This window comes from Tachypleus tridentatus, chromosome 7, assembly GCF_004210375.1.
Source record: "Tachypleus tridentatus isolate NWPU-2018 chromosome 7, ASM421037v1, whole genome shotgun sequence".
In the NCBI taxonomy this organism is placed as follows: Eukaryota; Metazoa; Arthropoda; class Merostomata; order Xiphosura; family Limulidae; genus Tachypleus; species Tachypleus tridentatus.
This window is the reverse complement of record NC_134831.1, coordinates 17,652,349-17,671,997: the sequence shown is the minus strand read 5'-3', so window position 1 is coordinate 17,671,997 and position 19,649 is coordinate 17,652,349. Positions and strand designations below refer to the sequence as shown.

The window sequence follows — 19,649 nt, the reverse complement described above, 5'->3', positions numbered from 1 at the left end:
GAAAACGTTTTTTTTTCTGAAATTTTACACGCATTATTACTTTAAAAGTCATAAGACTCAATAATAAGCAATTAATCCGTTCTATATAATTCACGGTTTGTTGTAAGAATCGTAGCTAATATTAGTTAGCTTTGTACTCGCAAGATGGCAGGCAGGTGATAAAAAGTTTGACGTAAGTAAACAATAGAGTTTCGTGTTTCGTTCGTCACATATATAAACACTTAGTTGGTCAATAAATGAAATGTAACATTCGCGCAAGGAAAAACGCCGCGAAACATTGTCGTCAAGGGAACATGTAGCCAAACACAGCTTTGACCATGTGTTTGACCATGACTTAGTTTCTAGTAGAAGAAATGTAGTAACAGGATGTACCGTGAAGTTTTGATGTATATAAATTAAAGAGCTACTAAAGTAACGCTTTATTTTCTTTTGAACAGGAACGAGTAAAGATTTAGTCTTTGCTGTACTGCATAATGTAACTTCTTGAAGAATCGTCCAACAAGTAAGTCAGTCGTTTCAAGAAAACTTACAAAAATCATTTTTAAAAGGAGAAAATCTCTTTAATAACACTAGTAATGGACTACAGTTTGAAAGTATAATGCAATTGACATGTTAATTTAAATTTTAATTCAACAGTCTAGTTAAATCGGTGGATATAATCTTCCCAAATTAATTTAAAATATTGTTTTTATTAACTCTACTTTAATTTTAAATATCTGTACTAAACATATAACTAATATATATTATCACAAAATAAAATAAAAAATAAATAAAGAAAGAGGCAAATACTCTTTCTGCTAACGACAATATACTACAATTTATATAAATTTATCTAATTCCCATCATGATTAGGGCCCGACATGGTGGTACATCTGGAAACATAGCGAGTTTTGATATTCGTGGTGGCAGAGCACAAATAACCTATTGTACAGTTTTGTGCTTAATTACAAACAAACAAGCTAGGATTATGTCTTACGTTTCTAACGAATTTACTGTCAACATTTTATAAATTTCTTATGCCTTTCAGTGTTCAACGGTAAGTTTAAAGGCTTATAACGCTAAAAGACAGGTTTCAATACCCGTTATGAGCACAACATTTGACTACAGTTTATGAGCAGTTTACGCTGCTCATAATGAGAAATGCACATTTTAACACTAGTTCATTTCGCCAGCATAGTTATGCATATTTTATATTATGACTGTATTGTAACTGTCTCTTTGGAAACGACGAGTTAGTGAAAACTGTGTACTCCTATTATGTTTTTAAAATTTATGAAGCAGATTCTTAAAGTAGTGTGTTCAAACACTGAGAAACTACAATAATTATTATTCTGTTTAAATGGCTGGTATGATAGCATTTTGTTAAAACTTGGAATATTGTTGATAATTTCTTTAGATTGTTTTATTTTAGTATAAAGTTATTCGGACTAAACCTGAATTCTTATGTGATAAGTAAGAATTTCTTTAGTAAGGATTAAAAGTCTGCAGCTACTTTATAATTTATGTCTGATACTTAAATTTCACTCCTTTTTCCCATAATGCCCTTTTTTCTTTTTCTTTGAGTATGTTTTACAAGTATAATTACAGTTTTCTATTAATATTCCACCTTACTGACAGTAAATAACTGTCAGTTTGCCCCCCCTCCCTTCAGTGGCACAGTTGTACGTCTACGAACTCAAACTGCTATAAATTGGGTTTCAACACCTGTGGTGGGCAGAGCACAGATAGTCCATTATATATCTATGTGCTTAATTTCAAATAATCAATCAACCGTCAAGTATAAAACTTCTTTCATTACATAAAATGATTGAGCCAAGCAAGTGTTTGCCGACCTTTCGACCTTAACAGTTTTTATATAAATTCGTACATTCTCAAGAATGCTCAAATAGCGAATTTGTACAGACCAAGTTATGGTTATCAATGCTCTGTTGTTTCTCTTTAGCATCAAGTTATTGTGTCCTCACATTTGCTGCACACTTGGAATCACTGATACGTTGTGTTGGAAAATATATCACTAAGTGACAAGTCGTGCACCAAAGATAATAATATAATGGGATAGAATCATTCGGTACTTTTAATCAGTCAAGGTGCCATCAGTTTTGAGTAAATCATCGATACAGTTTGCTGAAATTCAAATCCAAATTGGTCTTGTTTTTCCTCTAGGCTTTATTCTAGATGATGTACATTGGTTTGTTTGTATTTTTTTAATTTCGCGCAAAGGTACATTAGGGCTATTTCTACTAGCCGTCCCTATTTTTGCAGTGTAAGACCAGAGGGAAGCCAGCTAGTCATCACCACCCACCACCAACTATTAGGCTATTTTGTTACCAATGAATAGTGGGATTTACCTTCACTATATAACACTTCCACGACTGCAAGGGCGAGCATGTTTGGTGTGATGGAGATTCGAACCCACGACCCTCAGATTACGAGCCTAGTGCCTTAATCACCTGGTCATGCCAAACCTGTACATTGGTTGTGATACCATTTTCCTCTCCACCGTCGAACAAACATTCGTTCATTACTGCCCAATAATTCGAAGTTGGGCGCAGCATCGCCAGGTAGTTAAGGCGCTCGACTCATAATCTCAGGGTTGTGGGTTCGAATCCCCGTCACAACAAATATGATCGTCCTTTCAACTTTGGAGACATTATTAAGTTGCAGTCAATCCCACTATTTGTTGGTAAAAGATTAGCCCAAGAGTTGGCGGTGGGTGGTGATGAGTAGCTGCAGCCTTCCCTCTAGTCTCACATTGATAAGTTAGGTACGGCTAGCGCAGATAGCCCTTGTGTAGTTTTGCGCGGAATCATAAACAAACAATTCGAAGATGGGTTCACCTGTAAAAAAAACACAACTCTTCGTGTTTACTCATTTCACTGTTGTAGTCCAATTTACATTTAGTCTTTCAGATTGATGACCTACTCTCAGCCAGTTTTCCAACAGCTGCACATCCACAGAGGTCACTTCGGCTTACTGAGTATCTCACTGTTCTCAAGCTAACATTTACACTAATATTTACCACAAAGTCCTCGACAAAACCTAAATTCGACGACCGTCTTTTTTTTTCTTTTCTTTTTTTTATATAAAGAACACATCTTGATATCCCAAATCACTTTCAGGAAGTGTCAGTTTTTTACTTTGACCATTTCTATTATTAACAATACCTTTTTCATAGCCTTGTATATACGTACCATTCGTTCTCGGATTTTAATAATTTATTTGACATTAGTGTTTGTATTTTTCGTGTTTTATTAACAGTCCATGTAATATTAGTGCTTGGTGTTTTCTACAGTTAATTCTGTGTTTCCAGGAATATATCAACAAGATAAAAATGATTTACACAATATTAATGTAGTGTAATGAAATATTAATAGCATGTACGAAAAGACAACATGTACATATTTCCAGTCTTACCGAGTAATTAGAATGGTAATATCTCTCAATTGTATATACCTCTTTATGTATGCTTCTCTCTCTCTTTTAAATCTATAGAATATTTATATTATTTTCTTAATGGCTCTCAAATGAGACTTAAAACTCGAGCGCTTTCATATGGTTCATTATTCTACCGAAAAAGAATAGAGAACCATTTGAAAGCGCTTGAATTTTGGATCTCGTTTGAAAACTATTACAACTTTTGTATGTAATTCCATGTTTTAACTTCTTAATCAGAGTGTATATTATTTCCTTACTATATTATTGATGAATTTTTTTTACATTGAGAAAGGGACCGTAAATGATCTAATCGTCATAATGCGAGACTGTGGATTTTTGGGTTAATTACTCGCATCCCGTTAATGACAAAAAGGAAAAAAAATCGCGCTCCCATCTTTGAGGCCACGGGTTCGTTATAATGGTGACGATCAAATGACACTACTCGCCCAGTCAAGAGTAGTTTGAGAGCTAGTGGTGGCGTTGCTGTTGACCACTTGACAAAGTATTGAAGGTTTGGTGTCTTTTTGATTTCGCGGAAAGCTACACGAAGGCTATTTGCGCTAGCTGTCTACATTTTAGCAGTTTAAGACTAGAGGGTGTGTTTTTCTTATAACAAAGCCACATCGGGCTATCTGCTGTATCCATCGAGGGGAATTGAACCCCTAATTTTAGCATTGCAAAAGACTAGAGGGAAGGTAGCTAGTAATTACCAACCACCGCCAACTCTTAAGCTACTCTTTTTATTCACGAATAGTGGAATTGATCGTCACATTATAATGCCCCCACAAAAATATTGAAGAACGTGACACTCGTCGCCCGCTGTCGAACGTAAAATCTTGTGATAAGTTTTTTTATTTTCACTTTTCAGAATGACATCAAGAAACTGCGTACTGTTATCTGTAATTTCTCTATTATTGTTTTTCTTCTCAATACAAGTTTAATGGCATTCTACAAGAAAAATAATCAGCAAACACATTGAGCAGATGTCATACGATAGATTAACAAGATAAACTTGAAATACGTTCCTCATAAGGTCTTCGATTATACAGACCAATCGACATTCTAGACCACTGAGTTTATTCTATTTCTCTATGTAGTGGTCGAGAAGTAGCATTATTATTTTTTAAGTGCATCGTAGTTAAAACACAAATGAAACGTTTTAAGTTGGAATATAAAATTCAACGTTTAATCGCGTATACAATTCTACAAGCATGCACCATTTTTATTTGTATGACTTTCAAAGTATTCAATAAATAAGAAACGGATTGTCATTTAAGGTTTGTATGAAAAAGGAATTACATTTCGATTTCTGTATTAAATACCATTCTTTGCAAAGTGGTGATTGAACTTGACCACGCCCAGACACTGAGCTTGATTTTCCCTCACTTCATAATAGTTATTTATAAATGTATTATTGATTGAGACTGCCTAAGCAGAATAATAGATACATTAGTATATTTCATAACACCACTGCAGTTTCTTGTTTTCTTTTAGCTACTTAAGAATATTCGCAATAAGCCATTGAAATGTAATAACATTTGAAAGACTGAGAGATTTGAAGGACTTGCTGTTGAAACCAAGTTATTTATTTCTATTTCCTTCATATAAATAGGAAATATTTTGAGCAAAGCAGGACATCGAGGAATAATTTAATGTCATACTCTCAAGGAAATGACTGTCATTTTACAGGGCGGAGAGAATGCTGACCTAGCAATGGCTTAATCTGCACATGTGTGTTAATACGCTCTGACTATTTGTAAAAGCCCCTAGAGAAATTATCATTTGTACTGCTCCTATCACACTGTTCCCCAAATGACCCCTTCCTCAGGAAATGTTTTCTTTAAAAATAAAAGATAAAACAGATACAAAACACCGCACCTGTAACTTATGCGTTTTTTTAATGATGTTCCCCGCTGGTACAGCGGTAAGTTTACGGATTTACAACGCTAAATTCAGGGGTTCGATTCCACTCAGTGGACTCAGCAGATAGCCAGATGTGGCTTTGCTATAAGAAAAACACACACAAAAACACATTCACAATGACAACACCGACATAACAATTATTGAAAAACAACAACAATGCACGATTCGATGAAAGAACAGAAAATACGCAGAAAAATAAATATAGTAAAGTGGGTGTGAAAATAAATTTGAAAATGTTCTGTATTTGTAACTTTATGATATCTTACAAGTCTAAAAATTGAGTGTGACAGTCAACGGCAATTATCCAATTATGGTAGCCCAGTTGTTGTTGTATGTTGTTGACTTTCCGTCCTCTTCTATATACTCCATTATTTCAAAAGTAGAGCTGACTAGCGCAGATAGCACTCGTGTAGTGTTGCGAGAATATCTGACATAATTAAACGCTTCTTTTTCTACGCGACCCTGCATGGCCAGGTGGTTAAGGCACTCGACTCATAATCTGAGGGTCGCGGGTTCGAATCCCCCGGCACACCAAACATGCTCGCCCTTTCAGCCGTTGGGACGTTATAATGTTTCAGTCAATCCCACTATTCGTTGGTAAAAGAGTAGCCCAAGAGTTGGCGGTGGGTGGTGATGACTAGCTGCTTCTCTCTAGTCTTACATTGCTAAATTAGAGACGACAGCGTAGATAGCCCTCGAGTAGCTTTGCGCGAAACTTAAAACAAACCAAACTCTTTCTACACATACACAAAGTTTTTATTTAACCTACGAAACGACATGTAACAGCCCCTATGTACAGCTTGAATTTCAAGTGGGCGTGACAGCGCGCGACTGCCTCGTAGAACCTTTGTTACTAAAGATTGTTTTTTCCGCTAGGTGTTGGAAGACATTTGTCGTCAAGGTTTATCAATAGTAGCGATCGAAGTATCGTAAAGTACATGGTAATGCATACCACCATTATTTTTTATAACGATTGCCCCTAAAATATTTAGAAAGTGTACTTTTGATATTACGACCAAATTTTACCCTCCCTTTTTTCAGATGCATTTTTGTGTTTTTTGCACTATTATGGTTATCCAGACTATTGTAGTTCTCTGTGTGTGTGTGTGTGTGTGTGTGTTTTTTTCTTATAGCAAAGCCACATCGGGCTATCTGCTGAGCCCACCGAGGGGAATTGAAACCCTGATTTTACGCTGTAAATTCGTAGACTTACCGTTGTACTAACTGGGGGCTTGTAGTTCTGTGATTCATACCTTCCAGGATATTTGGGCGTGCGATAAGCAATACGTGTTTGGTGCATTACTAAATTTAAAAACTTCAATGATGAAATTTTCAAAAGAGTATACAGGCTATGCCAATGGACCTTGATGCCATATCCATTTCTTAAGATTCTAACATTCAATGCGCATCGTAACATCGAATGATCTCACTGGAATTGAATTACTTCTGATGTGTTCTGAATATCCACGATTACCAAAGAACAAGGGCACCCTTTTTCAAACAGCATCCTGTCAATGAAAGATAGACCAACAACATGACATCCTATCATGTTACACCAAACTACTTTTCAACCTAATTCTTGTGGTTGGATTTTTGCATTATATTGTAGATTTTCTTAGGACTAGTATCGGTGGTTTTTATGGTTTGTTTCACTTTTAACAAGCATTTTTTCTTCATCTACTTAAACACCTTCTGAACAGTTTATAAAGTTAGAAATTACGTTACCTCAAAACTGGACAAATCTTTTTTTTGACCTATTCTATCAGTTTTATGCAATTTTATTAATCGTTCTCTTTGAGCTCGCTAAGCACCTGCTTGCCACAGTGTCCAAAAGATCTTATAACTTGAACCAGGTTTTGTGAAATCAGAAGAACAAACAATCGATACAACGAGTGTCTAAATTTCAATTGCGACCTTCCATTGATTTAATCTTAAACGTTCATGAAACAGTATCACGTTGACGCATTTTTAGAAGTATTGAGATTACAGCTAATTATTATATGAAAAGAAACATGAAAAGTTAGTAAAATACAAATAGGAGCTATAAGAAATTATGGTAAAGACAGGATCTAGAAAAATTAAGGTGGTCATATCTTCTGTCACTTTGTAAAGAATGTTTCTGCCCATGGTTGTAACTGAGAATACCGAGTTCGTGTCTTCCTTTTTTTCATTCTTGTTTCACAACAGTTCTCCAAACATTCGCCTCAGTGGAATAGTGTCTCTGCTTCTGTCTTGTGATATAATTATATAAAAGAATCAATAAGGTCCTTGTTTAAGATATGAAATAGAAATTATGGATGTAAATAATATATTCATTTTGTAAGGATAACTATTGACGATTTATATTTAAAACTTGTGTGACTCGTTTACATAAAGCATGCAAAGAATATGGCCAGATAACTGACATCTCACCTGAAACATTTGTTTTATTTCAGTTTCCACGTTACTACCACTGACTTTTAATGCTTATTTTCTGTTCCCACTTTATTACCAGTGGAATTATACGAGTTTGATTAACTTTAAATTATACTGAAATAAAAAGATGGGTTTTCATGAGCAATGATATCGGTATCGCGAACCCAGCAAATGCTACAGCACATAGTAGCGTTGGTTTGTTTGTTTTTGAGTTTCTCGTAAAGCTACACGAGGGCTATCTGCGCTAGCCTTTTCTAATTTAGCAGTGTAAGACTAAAGGGAAAACAGCTAGTTATCGCCACCCACCGCCAACTCTCGGGCTACTCTTTTACCAACGAATAGTTGAATTGAACATCACATAATAATGCCTCCACGGCTGAAAAAGCGAAAGTGTTTGGTGTGACGGGGATTCGAACCCGCGACCTTCGGATTACGAGTCAAATGCCTTAACCACATGGCCATGCTGAGCCAATACTAGATGGAAGGCAGCTAGTCATCACCACCCACAGCCTACTCTTGTGCTACTCTTTTACCAACAAATAGTAAAATTGATCGTAACATTATAATGCTCCCACGTCTAAATGGGCGAGCGTGTTTCGTGTGACAGAGATTAGAACCTGCGACCCTCACATTACGAGTGGAAAGCTCTAACCACCTGACCATGCCGGGCCATAGAAGTTCGATAGTTTAGACGTAAATGTAGTTTGTGTTCATGAATATTCTTGCAAACGAAAAGGACACCGATACTCTGTTGTCAGCGTTCTAGGAGGTACCATGATCATCAATAATTCGTTATAGGTAACACAGAATATTGTTGTACAAGAATGTGAACTAATGTTTCTGGTGTAGTTTATTATTCTTTGTTGACTGTAACGCCCTATGTCGCGGCTAAATTCATGGCTTCCTCCACTCGTTTAAACGACTAATAACAATTCATTATTTCAGCCAGGTTAACATCGTTAGCAGTTCTTGTTACTTCAAAGCTTAGACTACATTTTTATTATTTAACGTGTTGATATACATTTGATTTGATTTTTAAATAACATTAAACAAACTTAATTCATCTTTTTAACGGTAGTATTACTTGTTGTTATTGATTCTGTTTACTATTATCACAAAGTTGCATGAGGGCTATCTGAGCTAGTCGTTCCTAAATGAGCAGTAAAAGACTACAAGGAAGACAGCTAGTCATCACCACCCACCCCCAACTCTTGGGCTACTCTTTTACCAACGAATAGTGGGATTAACAGTCACATTATAACGCCCTCAAGCAGGCTATTGTTAATGGCAAACACGGAGAAAATAAGATAACGCCTTAATTACCCACTCGTGCAAACATTTCCTTTATAAATATTTCGAAATTGTATATTAACATCTTAGTTCTTATCTATTTGTACTGCGTGTTTCGTGTTAAATTTGTTTCCTTTCTTAACTTTTAGATATCTGTTAGGATTTAATATCAGTTAGAAGACATTTAGGCCACGTGGGATTACAGAGCGTCTTTTAACAAAATAGAATGATACAAAATTAATTTGGATATTTCAATAGATTTAAAATTGTGTACCACAATAGAATGTCATTTGGTAATAATTTTGAAAATTTATTGGTCAAATTCATCACAAGTAGTAATAAATAATATTCAATTTTAAAAGATGAAAGTGATTGGAAGCCTTCTCTAGATACAAACATTTTAGGTTCATGATATCAATAACTGTTGCTCGGTTTGAAATCATGGAAAGGTCACGTAACGTATTATGTGTCATTATAGCCAGGAATGATCAAAATGAATCGTGTCTGTAACGTATCGATCCTTTTATGGCTTGCATCTGAATTTGATTGCCCAATCATCTTAGTGCATAATACCTTATAGAACAGAGCTGCAACTGTAGTATTAACCTTTTTCATAACCGAACACAAAAATTCAACAATAGCGGAAACTAAGTTTTTTCTTTAGAAGTGTAGTTTTGTTTTATCAGTTAATTTTTCGAAACTAAGTTTTGCCGATTACATGTCATTCTTTAGAAGTGTAGATTTATCAGTTAATTTTTCGAAACTACGTTTTGCCGATTACATGTCATTTTGTAGAAATGTAATTGTATCAGTTAATTTTTCGAAACTAAGTTTCGCCGACTACATGTCATTTTGTAGAAATGTAGTTGTATCAGTTAATTTTTGAAACTAAGCTTTGTTGATTACATATCTTTCTTCAGAAGTGTAGTTCTCTCAGTTAATATTTTGAAACTAAGTTTTGAAGATTATTATATATCATTCTTTAGAAATGTAGTTTCTATTAGTTAATTTTTTGAAACTAAGCTTTGTCGATTGTATATCTTTCTTCAGAAGTGTAGTTTTATCAGTTAATATTGATAATAAGTTTATCGATTATTACATATTATTCTTTAAATGTGTAGTTTCTATCAGTTAAGTTTTGTTGGTTAGAAGTGTAGTTTCTATTAGCTCATTTTTTGAAACTAAATTTTATCAGTTATATATTTTTCTTTAGAAACAGTTTCTATCAGTTATTTTTTAATCTTACGACATGTTATGAGTTGTTCCTTATTGTCATTGTTATATTAATTTAGAAAACACGAAACCTATTTGTTAAATTTTATCAAATCTGGTTAACTTAAGAGCAACGTGCTTATGAGGCTAAAATACTTGTTTTTTTTTTAATCAGAAGTTGGTGAAATTATTCAGTAAGGTTGCTTTCATTATTAATGTACTGGGAGTGTACAAAGAAAAGTAGCCCCTTGAAAATGTTGTTAATTTTTTGTGTCTTATATTAGATAACATAAAAATATATAAAGTTATATAAGTTTTTGGAACGCACTCCATGAGATCTGTTCAAATATGATCTCAAATCATAACTTTAACACTGGCTGTCATAAATAACTGAACTTTACATGATTTTAATTACATTTTATCATATAAAGTGTTATGCACCTGCTATACTTTCTTCGATTTTCTTATTCCAAGTAGCCTATAAAATGATGCAACACGTTTCTCTGCAATTGTGGAATCTTTGAAAGATATCTTAGAAATAAGGGAATCAATATTACTGAATGGTCAAGTCAATCATCTGATATCAATCTGATTTAAAATGTATGGGCTGAGTTAATCCAGATGCTGGAGGATGGTCAGACCCAATGGAGGGTGGCACAGCGCGTCGGTGTGTTACCAAACGTTATCAGTCGACTTTGGCGACGCTACCAGGAGACAAACTCTTATGTAAACAGCCAGAGAAGACCGCTACATTGTGACTATCGCTCTGCGGGACAGGCTGCGGCTCGGTCACTGTGAAATGACCTTCAGCATTCCACTGAAACCCGTGTGACGACCCAAACAGTTCGCAACACGAAGAACGCCTTAGGGCCAGAAGGCCTGCAAGAGGCGTTATTCTGACAGCGCGACAGTGTGCAGCCAGTTTGAAGTTTGCTCTTCATCACCTGGACTGGCAACTTCGTCAATGGGCCACCGTGCTGTGGACAGACGAGAGCAGGTTCACTGTGTCTCATGATGATGGACGTGCGAGAGTGTGGAGACGCCGAAGAGAGCGATTGTGTTAGTCGACACTTATGGAGGAGGTTCTGTGATGGTCTGGGCAGACATATGCTTGGGTGGACACACAGACTTACTCATACTTGATGGGGTGCTTTGAACGCACGACGATACAGAGACGAAAGTTTTGAATCCATTGGGTTCGTTCTCATGCAGGTTAACACGCGAGCCCACGTCGCCAGACTGGGGATGGACTTCCTTGACGAGGAAAGAATAGAGCCTTTTGAGTGACCCACCAGATCTCCAGATTCAAATACGATTGAACATTGTTGGGATATGTTGTAGAGACGTGTTAGTGAAAGCCAGCACCCTCCTTAGAATGTACAGGAACTGCGGAAAGCCCTGGTAGACAAGTGGGCTGCCATACCCCAAAATAACAACAATAGACTGATTCGAAGTGTACCAAATCGGTGTCAGGTGTGTGTCACAGTCCGTGAAGGTCACACTAGATATTGAATGTTTCAAGCATTTCTTGAATAAACGCATGTAAACTGTTTAAAGCTTGTTTCATATGGAATATCAGTTTTGGTGATATTGGTCATTTTTAAACATTTTATTTCTCTATGTTTTACCGTTCATCACACATTAAAAAATTGGTACATATGAAACAATAAACGCATGTAAACTGTTTAAAGCTTGTTTCATATGGAATATCAGTTTTGGTGATATTGGTCATTTTTAAACATTTTATTTCTCTATGTTTTACCGCTTATCACACATTAAAAAATTGGTACATATGAAACTCAAATGAGGCAAATTACCTGAAAAAATAAAAATATTATCACATTTGGAATACTGAGATAATTATATCAGAAAACGTACTTGTTACTTTAATTTTTTGAGCAGTTTAATGAGAATAATAAGAACTAAGAAATTACAGCAGGTGTACAATATTTTTTATGAAAAAATGTAATTAAAATAATGAAAAGTTCGATTATTTACGAGATCCAATTTTAAAATTGCGATTTACGATCATATTTAAACGGATCTCGTTGAGTGCGTTCTAAAAACATATAGTTTTACGTATTTTTATGTTATCTAATAAAAGATAACAAATTAACAGCATTTTCAAGGGGACTACTTTTTGTGTCCACCCCCTGTATAGTTAACAGTCTTTTATATTATAACAGCCAATTGTTTGCATTGTATTATATTGTTACCACTTTATATAATTATTATGATAATATGAATGTCAAATGCAACACTTTGGTAACAGTTTACACATCTAATAACATTGTTAATTGCAGTCTCAATGACTTGTGATTAGATAGATTTAAAACCCTAAGTGATTTCTTGTAATTCAGTTAAAGCGTGGTTATTTGAAAATTCAGATGGCATTTAAAATTAGTCTTTTTTATGTGAGGATCAGATAACATGATTTTTTAAACAGATGTTATTCTCCGTGTTTATTAAATCATTGGTTTAAAATATGGATATTTATAATGTGTTATCGTTTGGAAAAGGCAAGGAATGGTATGATTCCAATAAGGAAAATAGGTTACTTTGCAAGTTAATAACTACATACTGGAAATAGTGAAGAAAGTTGAACAATTTGCTCCCTGATTTAACTTAAAAACACAGTTGGACATTATAATTAAAGCAGGAATCTACCTATAAATTTTAACCATGATAATCCACAAGGACTTATGTCTAGCAAAATGGCACATGAGCAAGGTTCATAATTTTCTTCCAAATGGAGTATGTTGTCTCATTGGACAAAGTACGTGTTTACTTAAGTTTAAGCGACTGCAAAAGTCAGAGAAATTTATTATCTGATACAACATTCCAAACATGGTACGAAACATGTCGCCAAAGTTGTTTTTTTTTACAATATTTTTGTACTGTTTCTTTGAGTTACAGGTGCAATGGAAAAAGTAAATATTCAGAAATTCAGTCGGAGGTCAGTAAGATGTGGTAACGTCGAAACAACACGTACAGCAATATCTGCTGGTTTTTGTTGTTGTTGTTGTTGTTTTACGAAGATGCAAATATACAGGAGAATTTACGTTAAATCATTCGCAGACATCTACTATAGTGTGTGTATGTGTATGTGTTTTCTTACAGCAAAGCCACATTAGGCTATCTGCTGAATCTACCAAGGGAAATCGAACCCTTGATTTTAGCGTTGTAAATCCGTAGACTTACCGCTGTACCAGCGGAGTACCATCAGCACGTAAATGATGAATGTTGGTTTGGTTTGTTTGGAATTAAGCACAAAGCTACACAGTATGCAATCTGTGCAATAGATGTTTGAAATAATGCAAAAATGGTATTGATCTTACACTTTTGCTGTCGGATTGCTCGCACATTATTAAACTTCTTTATGTTTGAAAGTTTTCAAGATCATGTTTGTGGGTTTCAAAGAGTGTTATGTGCAACAAGAGGACTCATAAATAAAAATTGGAATTATTGCTAAATACGTATTGTGTCGCATCTAAGAAAAACATAGGTATCCTGTGCAATATCACGAACCAATCGTCACTTCTTTGATTTTTTTCCAAAATTAGGGTATAGATTTCAGTTAATGATACATATTAATGTAAAAGTCACGTGTAGCGAAATGTAGCTTTAACGAGATAATAAGAGAGAGAATAAGCGAAGCAAATATCGAAGTACAAAACCTTCCATCTGTCTAATGCTGGTTATTATGTATCAAACTTATTGTACAATACAAGCACTAGTGATATTTTTCTAATAATATATGTGAAGATAACATACTGGACTGATGTTGAAATTTGTTTTACCTTCACTGTAAGAGTACGGATAGAAAGTGCATTTCAAACGAACATTTTCAGTTTATTGTATTGTCAAGTGTGCTGTAAAGCACTGAAAACATTGTATTTTTTCTATATCGGTATACGTCTATTAGATACATTTACCTTACATTTGTTTAGTATACAACAGTTTGGGTATAAACTTTATATGTATTTAATAATTTGTGCACAACACATGAGGTGTGATACAGATTGTATGAAGGGCTGTTTGCAATTCTCAAATATAATGTATTCCACACTTAGAGAAATTTTTTAACGAACAGATCTGTGTTATTAAATGACGATTACGTTACTATATTTGTAACTAATATTTAATGTGTTTAAATTGTTGAATTGGTTTGTTTGTTTTTTTGAATTTCGCACAAAGCTACTCGAGGGCTATCTGCGCTAGCCGTCCCTAATTTAGCATGTAAGACTAGAGGGAAGGCAGCTAGTCATCACCACCCACCGCCAACTCTTGGGCTACTCTCTTTGCCAACGAATAGTGGGATTGACCGTCACATTATAACGCCCCCACGGCTGAAAGGGTTGAGCATGTTTGGCGCGACTGGGATGCGAACTCACGACCCTCAGATTACGAGTCGCACGCCTTAACACGATTGGCCATGCCGGGCCGTCATGTTGAATTGGAAGTGGTAAGGTACAAGTTTTTAATTGTAAAGTAATCATCAATATAGCCAAACATCGTTTAGTACTAATTTTGAATTTTCAACTGTTCTTTTACAAATTATTTGTTGTTTGTTATTAAGCACAAAGCTACACAATGGCTATCTGTGTTCTGCCCGCCATGGGTATTGAGACCAGGTTTTTTGTGGTATATGTCCACAGACTGTGCCACTGGGGATCAAATTACTTGAAGTAGTAAAATTACCACCAAGACACGATCCGAGCTCTTAGCTCAGCTTATAGCGGAAATACTTTGACCTATTAATACTGTCCAAAGTCTTTATCAACGTGGTCTCTCGATGAGTGAGCTGTAAGTCTACTGATTTAGACTATACGATCTTGTACTTTTCTTTGCGGTGAACACAACAGATAGTCCAGTGTAAATTTGCTCTGAATTACACACACAAAAATAAATAAATAAATAAACCTAATGCCGTAAATCTCAATTTTCAGTTAATTGAGATCACAAAACTAAAAGCTTCTCCTGTAGGTTTTATTTTATAATTAAATATCATAAACTAATGGAGATAATTTTCTGTATCTTTACAGGTTTTTGGCACAAACTGACGTTTCGAAACAAAGCAAATGGTTCGGCTTATTAAAGGCTCAATGACAATATCACATTGTGGTTGAATCGAGATATATTCTGCTAGTAAATGTGGTGTTTTGGTTATCAGTTTTACTGCCAATCTATTTACCTACCATATCTGTCATTTTTCTCAAAACAAGGTATGATTACTCTACACCGTGACGTGCTGCAAATGAGGTCATGCAAAGGAGTTGTGAAAACAGAAATAACGCAAAGGTTGAGATAATGAAACGATATGTGGATAGTATATCTATAGATGAATATGTACAGTGTTATGAAGAAAGAACAAAAGCGTTATAAATGTGCGAATAATACATAAAGTGCAAACAAGAAGTTTCTTCTTCAATACATTGATTGGAAAAAATCTATTTGGAGGTTAAAAAAATATGACCCTGTACTTATATTAAACTTGCTGTTGCATGACTCTGTGAAAGTGCACATTACGGTATGGAAAGTCAGTCAAACGGCAGACCCAGCTCAAGGACTACCACCTCTCCAGACCATGATGGGACCAGCAACGAAACATCTGACATCCTTCGTTGGTTGATGCTGAACCGGCTTGAAGTCAGCCAGGTACCGGAAAGAGGAAACTTCATTGTCAAACCCCCACGTGCCAACCATAAAGCGAGAGCCCGGAAGAGGTTTCGCAGTGTCGCTTTGACTTCAGCTGCTAGTATTTCAACCCGTAGAGAATACGTTGGTACTGACGTATTTATTGTCATTGGACTGGGTATTACCTTCGTTGGCACGGCAATAGCGTTAGTAGGATTCTTTGTGCCTTTTGGAAACACAGAATTAAGACCCTTAGTTCTTGGAATTGGTCTGGCCGTCGTCGCTACTGGACTGATTGTAGCTGGTGTTCGGATATTTAATTGTCGACCTTACAAAATAAGAACATGTTGTTGTAGCAAAGCTGAACGTTTTCCGCATCTGAGGAAAGCATTTGTGCACCCAGTACCAATGCGCATCAGCATTTCTTCTGTATCCTCTAGTGCTTCTAGTTTACGTACTTTAAACAAAGACAATTCAACGTTTATTATACCTCATTCAGATAAGTCTAAAATAATGCTGAAGTCGTCCTTTCGCTCTTCCTCCAAACCGGTTACTGCAAACACGGTAAATTTCAATCCAACAGTTGGAGAATTTTCTGTTGAAAATGGCTCTAAAGAGTTGGCGTGGCATTCAGAGATTTCTTTAATCTCAGAAGAACTCTCCAAAAAAATTATAACAAATCAAGACCCATCCAGCTACTTAGAACTAAGAACGCCTCTACCGTCGAAACCATAAGGGTAAATAATAATGATAATTCGATCTTTCAGCGAAGGGCACCCTGGAGTGACAGAAATTTGCCATTTGAAAGGTACGATCTCACTGCAGGTACGGAAAGAAAGCTTAATGAAGGCTTGGATAAAACAAGAAAGAATTCAGCTAATTTCCATGAGGACTTCAGTAAAACCATCAAAGAAATGGTGTTGAAATGAACACGAAACTTTGATCCACAGTTGAAAAATGTTTTTTACTACCTGTTTATCTTTAATGGAAATAAATCAGTAGGAGACAAAGTAGAAGAAGCACACCGGAAATATAAAGAAAGTAAAGTCAGGCTCCAAACAACAAAGTTACACAAAAGTTTAACCCACTACGTTTCTAAAGTACCGAGATGTTGAAGGGTCATTATGCGAAACATGCTCTGCTCGTTTGGTTGCAGACGTGTAGTAGAAGTGAGAATCAACCTTGATAAGCGGTTCAAAGAACCAGAGAAAGCTTTTGTGGCTACATTTTATTTTTCTGGTTTACTGCCTTCCCTCTAGCTAGTAGTTAAAAATTAAGGTTTGAGTGTACCTGAATTATAGGGCTCTTATTTGATTTTGTTTTGTTTTTTGTTTTTTAATTTCGCACAAAACTACTCGAGGACTACCTGCGCTAGCCGTCCCTAATTTAGCAATGTAAGCCTTAACCCACTTAGTCATGCCAGGCCTGTAGAGCTCTCTAAGCAGGTCTCTTGGCCCACATACCCATAAATCTTCGCTTTAGCTGAAAAATAAATTTTTCCTTTTTTTTCTCTGTTGAAATATTTAAAATGAATTCAAATATGTTAAAGGAATTCCGACCATTTATTTGATTCAAACAATAAATCGTACTTAAAATAAAAACCGAAGTTCTTCGTGTTGTAAGAATTGTATTCTATTTTATAAAGAGTGCATAAAAACAGCTTCTATATAATTTTTATAAAGCAGCTTGGATTCACCAGATAACCACATCTACTAACAACCAATCCATCTGTGTTTTTAATCGTTTTGACGCAAAGCTGCAACACTGGGATATCTCTGTTTTGTCTCAGCTACTAAGGAACACTCATCAAACTAAACAAAAAGAAATTATAAAATGCTAAAGTTCTGACAAATATCAAGCTAATATGAATGAATATTTATCATCTTTTTTATAAATAATTAGTATACATATCATCTTGTAAAACATATCTAAAAAAAACCTTCTGGCTTTGCTTTGCCAATTATTTTTGTATGCCTTCTTCCTCCATGTTTTATTGTTAGAATTAGGAAGATGGTCAGAAATAAGATTATATGTTACTAAGTTATTTATTTTCCTGAATAATAATAGTCAACTATCTGAAAGGGTTCGAGTTTTGGGTCTCGTTCTGAATATATTACAACTTTTGTAGGTGATCCTTTGTGCTAGCTACTAAGAGTGAATGTTATTTATAAATATTCTACAGATTCTATATATTCTAGAAAAAATATGTTATCAAATATTATAAATTGAGATAAATTTGGAAGATTTATATTTTCAAACTCTTGACAATATATACAAAAAAACCCAAACAAAACAGTATTATCTGTAGTAACAGTTATGTTTGCAAATAATATATAATCGTGTGTTTATGTTTCTTGGCCAGTTTATTGAACCTTATCAATATATGTTGCTAAAATATTTATCTTTGCTTTTAAAAAATGTAACGAAGAAAGAAAATTAAAATTTGTGCAAATTACAGAGCTGTTAAACACCTTTGTTCAAAATTTTGTGAAGGCTACTGTGCTTAATTGAAATAAAATAGTTTGTTGTAATTAAGCACAACACTATACAATAAGCCATCTATGCTCTACCCTACCAGGAGTATCGAAACTCGATTTTTAGCGTTGCAAATCCGTACACATCTCACTGTACTATTGGAGAAGCACATAAAACAGGGTTCCCAGGTGGGACAGTGGTAAGTCTATGCACTTGCAACCCTAAAATCCAGGGTTTAATTCCCTGCACTGGAAAAAACAAATAGCTCAATGTGTTTTTCCTTCCTAGTGGCACAGCAGTTTGTCTCTGAACTTATACCGCTATAAAGCGGGTTTCAATACCCGTAGTAGGCAGAGCACAGACAGCCTTTTATAGCTGTGTGTTTAATAACAAACAAAAACATAAAACAGAGTAACGTAAGTTGCTTATGACTCTCCAGAGTAAGTAGTGCTTCCATAAGATGGAGCCATATTAATTGTTGTCCTTAATTTATTACAAAATAAAAACGAAAACATTGTGGATGTAAGAGAATTTTGGATGCATCCTTTTTACTTAGAAAAAAAGGGTTAAATTAATAAAAAGACTTGTTTCTAGAAGAACCAATAAACTGAGTATTTGTTTAATACTTTAGTGGTTTAAAAAGGAAAACTTTGTAAAAACTACAAGAAGTGTATTACCGCCAAGAAATAAAAGTTTGTTTGTTTGTTTTTGAATTTCACTCAAAGCTACACGAGAGCTATCTGCGCTAGCCGTTCCTAATTTAGCAGTGTAAGACTAGAGGGAAGGGAGCTAGTCATCACCACCCACCACCAACTCTTGGGCTACTCTTTTACCAACAAATAATGAGATTGACCGTCACATTATACGTCCTCACGGCTGAAAGGGCGACCGTGTTTGGTGTGACAGGTATTCAAACCCGCGACCCTCAGATTACGTGTCGAAAGCCTTAACCCACCTGGCCATACTGGACCCCAAGAAATAAAATAAAAAATAAAACATATAATAAACTTGGTAATAAACTTATTTTTAGGCAAAGACATATTTAAAATTCGAAACTCATGAAGAAATCTGTAAAACATAATGAATTTGAAATTTCTAACGCAAATAGGCATCAGTTTTGGTCTTATAATGTTAGAGATTGTGCAAATATAGATTAAGATATCACATGATATTATTTCGCACTGAGTTCGTTATATCAGAACGACTATGAATATATTTACGCAACACAGCAGGTTACGCGCGTTGGAAAGCATGCACCATAA

The 19,649-nt window shown here is 35.2% G+C and overlaps 1 protein-coding gene across 1 annotated transcript; it reads left to right on the top strand.

The window, feature by feature from the left end:
- The first annotated feature begins 248 nt into the window (after positions 1 to 248).
- Positions 249 to 18,365, top strand: LOC143255217 (uncharacterized). The gene is made up of 2 exons (XM_076510515.1): positions 249 to 502; positions 15,321 to 18,365. The coding sequence occupies exon 2, from the start codon at positions 15,808 to 15,810 to the stop codon at positions 16,645 to 16,647; it is 840 nt and encodes a 279-aa protein (XP_076366630.1). The 5' UTR covers positions 249 to 502; positions 15,321 to 15,807; the 3' UTR covers positions 16,648 to 18,365.
- The last annotated feature ends 1,284 nt before the right edge of the window (positions 18,366 to 19,649 follow it).

Excerpts from the sequence above, each read along its gene's own strand:
- LOC143255217 (XM_076510515.1), top strand. The coding sequence starts at position 15,808 with ATGGAAAGTCAGTCAAACGGCAGACCCAGCTCAAGGACTACCACCTCT.